The sequence below is a fragment of the Erpetoichthys calabaricus genome, chromosome 4 (assembly GCF_900747795.2).
Source record: "Erpetoichthys calabaricus chromosome 4, fErpCal1.3, whole genome shotgun sequence".
Classification (NCBI taxonomy): domain Eukaryota; kingdom Metazoa; phylum Chordata; class Cladistia; order Polypteriformes; family Polypteridae; genus Erpetoichthys; species Erpetoichthys calabaricus.
Genome location: NC_041397.2, coordinates 308524962 through 308536196, shown reverse-complemented (window position 1 = coordinate 308536196; position 11235 = coordinate 308524962). Strand labels below are relative to the sequence as shown.

General features: G+C 38.5%; 1 protein-coding gene across 3 annotated transcripts in view; it reads left to right on the top strand.

The window, feature by feature from the left end:
- The first annotated feature begins 931 nt into the window (after positions 1 to 931).
- Positions 932 to 11235, top strand: part of LOC127527364 (olfactory receptor 24-like) — a 263056-nt gene continuing 252752 nt past the window's right edge. The window contains exons 1-3 of one of the 3 annotated variants that reach the window (XR_007934654.1): positions 932 to 1090; positions 5242 to 5324; positions 10971 to 11137. Coding sequence is in view for 2 of the 3 variants with exons in the window: in XM_051925931.1 (XP_051781891.1) it covers positions 5320 to 5324; positions 5429 to 6371 (948 nt within the window). In the remaining variant the exon portion in view is untranslated. Of the gene's footprint in view, positions 1091 to 5241; positions 5325 to 5428; positions 6527 to 10970; positions 11138 to 11235 lie in introns of those variants that run through there. The other 2 variants (XM_051925931.1, XM_051925932.1) reach the window with 2 other exon arrangements.

Sequence of the window (11235 nt, the reverse complement as noted above, 5' to 3'; positions counted from 1 at the left end):
CTCGCTTTTCTGCAGACCGTTCATGGGAAATTCCGCCTGGCCCTGATGATGTCAATTCTGGTTCTGACCCCTTTGATGTCACTTCCGGGTCCAGGCCTATGGATGAAGACCCTTCCAGTTCCGGCTCCTTTGAGGTCACTTCCAGGCCCAAGCCTATGGATGAAAACCCTTCTGGTTCCGGCCCCTCTGATGTCACTTCCGGGTCCAAGCCTATGGATGAAGACCCTTCCAGTTCCGGCCCCTTTGAGGTCACTTCCTATACTGGCCTTTAAAAGTAGCCACCTTTCCTCTATCTCCTCAGTTCTGTTCAGGATCTGTATGCTTCAGTACATCAATTTATTCAATTTTGCAGCCAGGAAATAATATTCGGGTGGCTGCCCCAAACCTTGCTATGGCTCTTTGTCAAGTTTGTGACACCGCATTTACACTGTAAATGATATACTGTGTTTAATTATCCACCTTATGACAGACACCATATTCAGGATGGAATGGCAGTCCATTGCAGGGGACCCTGACTTACACACATTTATACCCCTTAAACAACAGGCCAGTCCGCAATAAACAGAAAATATGTTGATCATTTAAAAATATTCAAATCTGAAATCTATTCAATTCCTGGAGGTGACTTTTGTTTACTGCCAATCTAATCTAGAAATAATCAACTAAGACAAGCCCTGGTGCACCAAAGGGTAACAAAGCTGAGGGGGGCCTGCATGTCATCATGCAGGTGTTAAGACGCCTCGACTGGAGAGTGCAGTGGAGTCTCAAAGGACAGCAGGACGAAAATCACAGAAGACGAGACACAAACCACACACGGGGACTTCACATTTTCCATATGAGAATTGTTGTTTTGCCTACTCTATAAATTTGGAGGAACTGCCATTCCCAATTATTTTCAAAAGTTTGCTTCTAAATTATTCTGTACTGTTACTTGCACTGTAAATGGTATAAAGTAGGAACAAATTTTATAGATTGAATTGAATATCAGATGCACCCCATAACATTGTAATTGTTTAAACTCTAACATGAAATATCACAACAGCATGAAAACACAAAGGGATTCTGCATATCACTGAAGACGTACTTGAAGGTAACAAATACAATTTATTTATTTAGAGGTCCTGTGAGCCATTATGTCAATGTGCAAATTAAGCATATTTGTTGCTTTATTTTGTTTTTTTGTTACTATTTTGTCTATTTTTTTATTGAGTCTGTCATAACTTACTGTATGTTCTTCTGGATTGGTTTAGAAATCTTACTGGTTTTCAGCATAAACAGGAAAAAAAAACTGTAAAATGTAAAATTACAGGTCAGACATAGCTGCCAGTTGTGAGGACAGCAGAGCGCATTCTGTTTTAACATCTGGTTTGGAAGTTCAGCTTGGTTTAGAAATCTTTCTGTTAGCAACAAAAACAGGATGAATCAAATTATAAAATGGAGCCATAAAATTATAACGTCCCCCGATGTGTTTAAGCCACCAGTCGTGAGGGCAGCAGAGCACATCCTGTCAGACTGAACTCACCAGCACATTCATAATTCAGATGTTACTGTCAGCTCACAGGTTCAGGGGTCTGAAGAGATAAGGTGACTTGTTCAAATAATCCTTCATGTCAGCTTCTATAAAGAAATCATTATGTCTTCATTTTGATGTATTTTTACATGTAATAGGGATGATGTGATGTTACACCATAAGTATTATGTTTGCTGTCATTTTTTTATTTATACAAAGTATTTGAAAGCTGATGTCTTTGCTTGGGACCCTCTGGTTTAAATCCTAACAAAAGCACACTTGTAGGTATTAGTTTACTCAGTTTGACTCAATTCAATGTTATTGTCCCAAGAAAGAAATTTGTTTGTTTTTTTTTTGCATATTTTCAGTACCTGTGTGTGTGACATTAGTTATTGTATTTTTTCTTGGTTTTTTACGATTTAGCTTTTTTTATGTTCTGGTGGTTTAAGCCTTTTCTTCTCTTTAAGATTCAGAGTCATCTGCACCTGTGTCCGCACTGCCCACCGTTAATTGTCATTATTTGAATACAATTAAGAGAGTAAAATCCATGGGAAAAGGTGAATTTAAAATAATACACTAAAAGACAATTAACATTTAAGTGTATGGAAAAAAATGTACATTTTTTGAATTTTGTTAACATATAATGAACACAAAATGAGAGAAGAAAAAGACTAATTAAATAATTTGATCGTTTCAAAGTAAGACTGAACCATTTCTCTGTGAAACTGGTTGGAGGAAAACACACACAGCCACAGTGGTACCCCAGGACTGAACTTGGAAACCCCCTGATTTATACAACATATGAAAAAAGGAGAGACACGTTGGTTAGCTCTGCTGTCTCTTCAGTGCAGCACTGAGGTTTGAGGTGCCTTACACTTTCTCACCATCTGAGTGTGAAGGGCTGCGCATTTTATAAACTCTAACTGCTTCACCTTTAATGAGCATTTAATAACAGCACAGTTCATGATATTTGTGAAATGTGAGAAAATATGTATTATATTGTATAAACAGTCGAATATTTTGTTGAAGTGTTTTTTTGCCTTGCTATGCTCATCATTTTTCATATGAGAAGCAAGTATAATAATGAAATTTAACACTTATCCCAATCAATAAAATCAGGACAAAGATCTAAAACTGAAATGTTTCTTCAGATATAATGAAACAGCAAGCAAAAATAAATTATATATATATATTGTCAGAAGAACGACCAAAAGACATCGAGAAGGTTTGGGGCAGCCACCCATTTAATCGATTATGGCTGCAAAAGCTATTAAAGAGCAGAAACATGTTCATTCAATCGAGTCCAAAACAGAACTGACTTCCAGGTAGCAAGATGGCAGCTTTAAAGGCCAGTAGCGGAAGTGATGTCATCCCGACCGGAACCAGAAGTGACGTCAGTGGCTGCCCCAGAGCCGGGTGGGATTTCCCTAGAATGGTCTGCAAAAGATCGAGAGGGAAAATTAGTGCACTCCGCCCCCCCCCCTGGTCTGGCATGGAACTACCTGTATTTAAGCCCTTTAGCTGTCTCCTAAACACACGTGTGTGACAATATATATATATATATAGCTATGAAAAACTCTTCTTCCTCCATAGTTGCATCAGGCATGATGTAACTCCGAAATGCTTGACTTAGTCACCCCTAATTAATGTGTTGCTATATATTGCCTTTGATTCTTGTAAGTCTAAGCATTATCCTCTGATGAAGACCCCTGGTAGGGGTTGAAAACTCCAAAACTGCAAATATATATATTATTATATAGTGCCTTCCTAATATCTATCTATCTATCTATCTATCTATCTATCTATCTATCTATCTATCTATCTATCTATCTATCTATCTATCATATAGTGCCTTTTACATCTATCTATCTATCTATCTATCTATCTATCTATCTATCTATCTATCTATCTATCTATCTATCTATCTATCTATCTATCTATCTATCTATCTATCTGTTATAGATTGCCTTACTCTTTAAACATCCAACTGACATATGCGTAATAAACAACCCTTAAAACTGTCTTTTTAATTTTTATGTTCCGGAATATCTCTGTCTTTTCTAAAAGCTGTGGAGCCAGAACTATTGTATAAAGAGCTAAAAAGTTCCCTTTGTGAACAAAGGTAATGAATTGACAAAGGCGCACACAAATCATCCTTCACTTTCTCTATTTGATGTCTAGACCTGGCAAAAAGATGTGTTGTCAAGAAGTAACCCACATATGCTTGCTGTAATAAACCAAGTAGTACGGTTTATTTATAGTAGACTGCGGTGGGCTGGCACCCTGCCCGGGATTGGTTCCCTGCCTTGTGCCCTGTGTTGGCTGGGATTGGCTCCAGCAGACCCCCGTGACCCTGTGTTCGGATTCAGCGGGTTGGAAAATGGATGGATGGATGGATGGATTTATAGTAGAATAATCATAGAGGATGGACTTATGCAGGTACACAGACACAGAACAATAAATGATCAACTCAAAAAGAAAAAAAATATTAAGCTTTGTTTTCTCTCTTCCTTTCTTTCATAAAGGAGTTACAAAATTATGAATTATACCTCTTTTTTTCAAATGATTTTTTTTAAGAATTGCCCAAGGCAACCTTCTTTATTACTACTTTATTACTTGTAAGTGTGTTTTAAGGTTTTGGGTGTTTTTGCTGCTTGAATGGATAAGCCTTCCTCCACTGTATGCATTTCTCAGGGCCCACGTGCTTTAATACTGTGCTGATGATTTTCTTCACAGCTCATCCGTGCTTGCTTTCCTCCACAATTAGTGTTTGTACATGTATGTGTGTGTGTGTGTGTGTGTGGTGCACAGACCATCATAGCTCCCTCCAGATACAGAAATTCTCCTCAATCTGCCCTCTTGTACTTCAACTCCATTATCTCCTTCCATTGCTGTCTCCTTCCTCTACACCGATTTGGCTGCCATAGTGCTCTTATGTAAATCCCAACCCAAGATTGCCTGACCACCTGAAAAGAATCTCCCTAAAAAGCTGTGTAAAGTCTTTAGATTTCTTGGTATTTATAGACCTCCAAGATAGCTAATTCCGTCTCTTTGACAATTTGTCTGCCAGCCCCACTTCACTGATTATTTCATGCTGCTATCCCCACCTGGTCTTCAAATACTTTCTATCCTGGCACCTACAATATTTAACACAGTGTAAAGGTGTGGGAAGCTTTCACAGTAATAATATTTGGCACTTCAAAGGCATAGCCAACAGACTATTAGGCCCACTGTGAACTTCAAGCAGATTAGAGTAGCAGGGCACAGACAGGCAACTCAGTAGCTGACTTGGTCACCAACTAGCATGAAGTTACCAGACCTGGTCAGTCAAGTGCTCTAGATGGCTTAGAAAGAGAGGATCTCTCGGAGCTACTACAGAGAGTTTCAGAGTGGTGGGCCTGTAGCATAGAACTGGTCTTAGGACACAGGAGGTTAAAATCCCAGGGAGAGGTTTAAAGTGATCTCTTTGAGTCTGAGGTTTGGAGGACAGTTTGGGATGAAAACTCACTGGTGGTAGGGAAAGGCCAGAGTTGTATAATTTGGTTGGAGAGAGAAGGATTCATGGTATGTGGTAGGTGAGCAAGTGGGAAAGCCACAGCACCAGACAGAAAGTCAGACATGATTTATGTAAGGAAGGGCAGGGAGGCAGCTTGGGTTTGTTTTATTCTGTTTAATTTGTATCACCCTTGTGTTTTGTTCAATAAACAGACCTTTTCATTTGTCCTCTTTAGTATTACTGTGAGTGCAGACGGGAGCTACAAGGGTCCTCTGCCTTGTCTACAGGACACAAATCTCATGAAATTCCCTTTATGAGGTACTGACTACGACTATACAGTGTTAAGTTTATTTAGGGCTGATAATATCTTCTCTGTAGATCACCTCCATTAACCCAATCCTCCATCTTTGTGTTTCTTGTAGGAGGAGTGACAGTCCAGGAATGAACCAAACGTCAGTGTCCGTCTCAGAGTTTGTCCTTGATTGTACAGTTGAATCCCAAAAGAAAAGCTATGCAATTGCTATTCTCACGTTGGTCTACCTGGTGACGCTGTTTGGGAACTTCCTGGTAGTTCTGGTCATAGCCTTGAATCCTCAGTTGCAAAAGCCCATGTATGTTGGCATTGCAGCTTTAGCGGTGATCGACTTGGTTGGCAGCACAAATTTTATTCCCACCCTAATCGCCGTTTTTTCAGGCTGGGCGGCTATTCCATATGGAGTTTGCTTGATTCAGCTGCTCATAGCGTTATATTTAGGGGCAGCGCAATCCTATCTCTTGGTTTTCATGGCATGTGACCGCTATGTTGCTGTTCTCCATCCTCTACGCTATTCTACACTTGCTACAACAACTACCATCTGGGTTGCTGCTTTGTTATTTAATATTCTTCCAACTGCTTTTGTTTTAACGTTTTTGATTTTTATAACAGAGCTTTCATTTTGTTACACTAATATCATACATTATTGTTTTTGTGACTATATATTACTAGTTAGCATAGCCTGCAATGAAAATCCTAAATACTTTCTCATTTTATCAGTCTCTTCTTTTGTGTTTGGCATTTGCCCATTTATATTTATTTTAATATCCTACGCAAGGATTGCTTATGCTGCTCTGAAGATCTCATCTGCTGATGGAAAAAAGAAGACTCTGAACACGGTGACCACCCATCTGCTGGTGGTGGGTCTGTCCAACATTCCAATTTTAATCTCCATTATGTTAACTGGAATTGGAGTGAGACTGACCTCCGAAGCGAACAACATCATGGTAATTGTAGCAATTACTGTGCCGCCAATGTTCAACCCCATAATATATAGCTTCAGAAACAAGGAGATAAGAAGCAGCATCCAGAAACTTTTTAAAAGGGCATAAAATATGCCACACATACAGAAGACTTCAGATTTATGATCAGTGAGATCCACATGCTGTGTACTACTGCTGTATTTATCATTAATGTCAATAAAATACATGGAACAAAGAGACTGAAAACAGGTGTTATTACATATGAGATGTTACCAATCAGTTTTTTAAAATATGTTTTAATTATTTTGTGTTCCTGTGACATAAAGACAATAAATCGGTTGAACTTGAAGCTTGTCAACGGTTGAACTTGAGCGACAAAGCCTGTTACTGGCCTGAAAATGAAACAGACCCCATTAAGACTTTGTATGCACTTCTGTTGAGAGCATTCTATGTTAGGGTTAAGGCACTATAGGCACTATACAAGAGATAGATTTGAAAGACACTATATAATAGATAGATAGATAGATAGATAGATAGATAGATAGATAGATAGATAGATAGATAGATAGATAGATAGATAGATAGATAGATAGATAGATAGATAGGCAACAAAATTAAAAACATACTGAATGAATCCTTCTCTTAGTGCTATATTTTCAGTGTCTTAATATGGTCAAAGGGATTTAATACTTTCAGAAGGGCTGCAGTTCATAAAGTAAATGTCCAGAGAGCATGAGTTGGATAACAGAAAAAGACACTTTTATAAACTCACTTTCCTTTCTTTAAACCCATTTAATACATTTTTATTATGATTTACCTCACAAAGTGGCCAAATGGTGCGATGCCTTTAATAAACAATCAGGGTAGCAGGCCTCAATCCCACCAACCTGCACAGAGGAGGGGCACCAGAAGGCTACCTAAATGCACCAGGCCAAAATACTCTTCAAAATCAACGTTCAGAAAATGTACAATGAAATGTACAAAAGAAAACACTTAAATGCCTCACAAGGGAGGGGATCACCGTCAGTCCCTGGCTAGTGCAGAGTGAGGCAAGAGATACATTTTATAAAAGAAGGATTTATTGGAGGAATAGGAAAAATACAACAAAATAGTTCACAGGAGCGAAAAAATTTGTAAAAGGCCCTAACAGAAAAACCCAAAGCAAATAAGTCCGGATACAAAATCCACAAGAAAATCCAAGGAAGAGAAGCATTGAATAGGTCTCTGTGTAATTGTGTTAGTTAATTGTACTGCCATATTGCCTATTTAAATAGTGTAACATCTGTCCTAAAAGAAACTGAACTTTAAAAAAAGAACATTTATTAATATGTTTAGAAGTTAATCATATTTGTCTCCTTCATAGTATGCTTCTCTTCTGTTTATACACTTCTTCTAACGGTTTTTCCATTTCTGGAATGCATCTTGGAACTCGTTTTGTGGAATTTCGTGTGGGTCCCATGGTGTATTTTGTATCGTTTGAAATCAGTGACCTTTTTAGCATTGTTTTAAGACTCGGGAACAAAAACAAGTTCATAGGAACTGTACATCCACATTTCATCACCTGTTATAGCATGTTTCAGAAAGTTTTCATCGCCAAACAAATAATCAAAGAACTCCTCACTGGAGTTTCAGTTGAAATTGTGTGACACAAACTATTTGCTGATGTCTATGTCTTTAGCAACTTCACGGACAGTTAGGTGACAATTTTTAGGAATCAGAGCATTCACTTTCCCAATGTGATCAACATCCAGTTTTTGAATCGTCTGGCTGATTTGAAACGTTGGTACCATTTGTAACATTGCGCTTGGCTTAAACAATCCATAAGCTTGCTGCAACATTTGAAAAATCTCAGTAAAACGTCACAGAAACATGCTGCTCTTCAAGATCCTTCATATTTCAAAATTCACAAGAACCGAGTTCACTTTAAAGTATGTACTTGATCAGTAACTGACATGGCGTGATTGAGCAAGTGGGCATTTTAGAGGTCAAGGACACCACTACACACTCCCATTATCGTGAGTCTGCCATTTTTGCTCATTGGCGCCCTATTTAAATAATTTGGTTTCTTTTTGGACAGACCTCATATTTTGCATGGCTGCTTGTTAGTACACAATTTTTTTGTGTTATTTTCATTATCTGTACACTGTGAACCCTGAGCTTCATCATTATACCTCTCTATATACACTTCTGTATGGTTAAGATGAGAATAAAGTTTTCTTTGGTTTTGACTTTGACTTGACTTACACCAACTTAACACCCCTTACCAAAAGGACAAATTACTGTAGTCAACCAGAATGAATGGCAACAATGCATACAGTAAATACATTAATATTTTAAAATTATTCAAGTCTAAAATCCATTTGATTCCTGGTCATCATTTATGTCTGCTGCCAGTCTAATATAGATACCATACAATTGTAAAAGGAGCCTAAGAACGATAAAGCTGATGGTTGCACATTTCATTATCTACGTCCCATGACACCTCCAATTGGAAGAGCAATGCAGTCTCGAAGGAGAGTAGGACATAAATAAAAGAGGATGAGCCACAAATCACATACTAGGACTTCACACTTTCTCAATTAGAGTTGATGTTGTGCCTGCGATATAAACTGAGAGAACCTTTCATTCTTAATTAATTTGAAAAGTCTGCTTCTAGTGTTACTAGGACTGCATCAGGTAGGAACACATTTTATACATCTGATTAAATATGGTGTGTCAGATAACATTAGAATTTTTTTAAACTCCAAGACAAAATATTACTACAGCATGAGGACACAGAGGAGTTCTGCATATCACTGAAGACACATTTGAAGGTAATGACTTAGTTGTACTTATTTAGAGGCCATGTGAGTCATTCTGTCAATGTGTAATTTATCAGTGTAATATAATGTTTGTTGCATTAGTTTATTTCATTTTTATTATTATTGTCAGATTTTTTAAAATTTTATGTTCAGTCTGTTTTAACTTGTGTTCTACTGGGGCAGTAAAATAACATGGTCACACAGTCAAATCAAATCAAAAATGCAGAAGGGACAACAGAGCCTTTAACAGCTAAGGGGAACTTAATCTTTGTAGTGTGAATTCTAATATTATGTCAATTTATTATAAACTTGAGGTACAGTCTGTGTTTTGGCTTCTTTTCGAAATGTTACGGTTAGCAACAAAAACAGGATGAATCAAATTGAAAAATGGACAAGTAACATCATACAGTAAGCTGCCCCGGTCAAATCTGACAGATGTGTTTAATAATGAAAGCAGAGTGCATTCTCTCAGACGTAACTCACCACCACATTCACAAGGCAGGTGTTGCCATCAGGCCACCAGTTCAGGGGTCTGAGGAGAAAAGGCGACTTGCTTGAATAATCCTTCATTCCAAGTGCTATTAGTAGAGCAGTGGCACCAAGTGCTACATCAAAATACCAAGAAGTGAAACAGAATAGTGGGATGGAATAGAGAGATAGCAATAGCTTACAAATTTTATGTTTTTGTACATAAAAGAGATGTAGTATGTACAGCTAATCAGCAGCTTTAGTCAGGGTATCCTAGACTAAAGTACAAGGTCTTCAGCCCCATTTAAAAGTTGAGACTTTCTCTTTACAAACCTGACTAATCAAATCAAATTTGATTCGTGGGACAATGAACTTACTGCAGTGTGAAGGTGTTGGCAGCTTTCACAGTAGTACATCTTGCTGCTTCAAGGACAAAAACAACGGACTATTAGGGGCGCCATCTCGGAAACTCAAGCAAATTAGACAACAGGGTACAGACAGGAACGGGTGGAATCACAGACAGGCAGACGAAAAGCTGCCTTGGACATTGACTAAACAGGGTTGCCTAACCTTCTTGCAATAGAAAGACTTGGTGTTTAAAGGAGTCCAGATGGCTCAGGAATGTAGGAAAGTAGGACCACTCATGACACAGAGTTTCAGGCTGTTGCACCTGTAGAATGGAACTGGGTTTTGGGCTTTGGTGGATATGATTAAATAGTGGAATTTGAAACTCTCATCAAGTCTGAAGTCTTGCAGAAAGCGTGGATGAAAACTGAGTGGTGGCAGGGGAAGACCAGAGTTGTAAAAGATAAGTGGGAGAGACAGATGCAAAAGGCTTGTTGGTCCATGTTCTACTGGTCTGTGAATATCTGTCAGATTGTTAAATTGATCATTTTATGGTATGCTAGCTTTATAGGTCTTCACTTCAACTTTTGTAACCTGTCCTGCTACGCTTGCTCAAAACAGTCCCAAGAATGGTCTTACTTGTTTATGTGGATCTCCTTAATAAGTCAGTTTAGATAAAAGCATCTGCTAAGCAAATAATTCTAAATATAAATATACATTTTAGCAAGTAGGGAATCTTACAACTGGTAGGGAGCGGCCAGAGTTGTATAAGTAAGTGGGAGTGAAAGAGAGAGAAGGCTTGGTGGTACATGGCAGGTGAGCAAGTGGAGAAGCCACAGTACCAGACAGAAAGGCAGAAATGATTTATGCAGGAAACAGCAGGGAGGCAGCCTGGGTTTGCTCCGTTCTTTTTAATGTGCATTGTCCTTGTGTCTTTGTTCAATAAACAGACAGTAAGTGCAGACGGGACACTGTCTGTCTACAGAACAAATCTGCTGAAATTCCATTTATCAGGTACTGGCTACCACTATAGAGTGCACGGTTATTTAGGGATGCTAAGATCTTCACATAACCTCCATAAACTGAAACCTCCGTCTCTTTGTGTTTCTTGTAGGAGAAGTGACAGTCCAGGCATGAACCAAACCTCAGTGTCCATCTCAGAGTTTGTCCTGCTTTGTACAATCGACGCCCAGAAGAAGAGCTATACAGTCGCTATCCTCATTATGGTGTACTTGGTGACGCTGTTTGGGAATATTTTAGTAATTCTGGTCATAGCAATGAATCCTCAATTGCAAAAGCCTATGTATGTTGGCATTGCAACTTTAGCGGTAATCGACTTAGTTGGAAGCACAAATATTATTCCCCAACTAATCGCCATT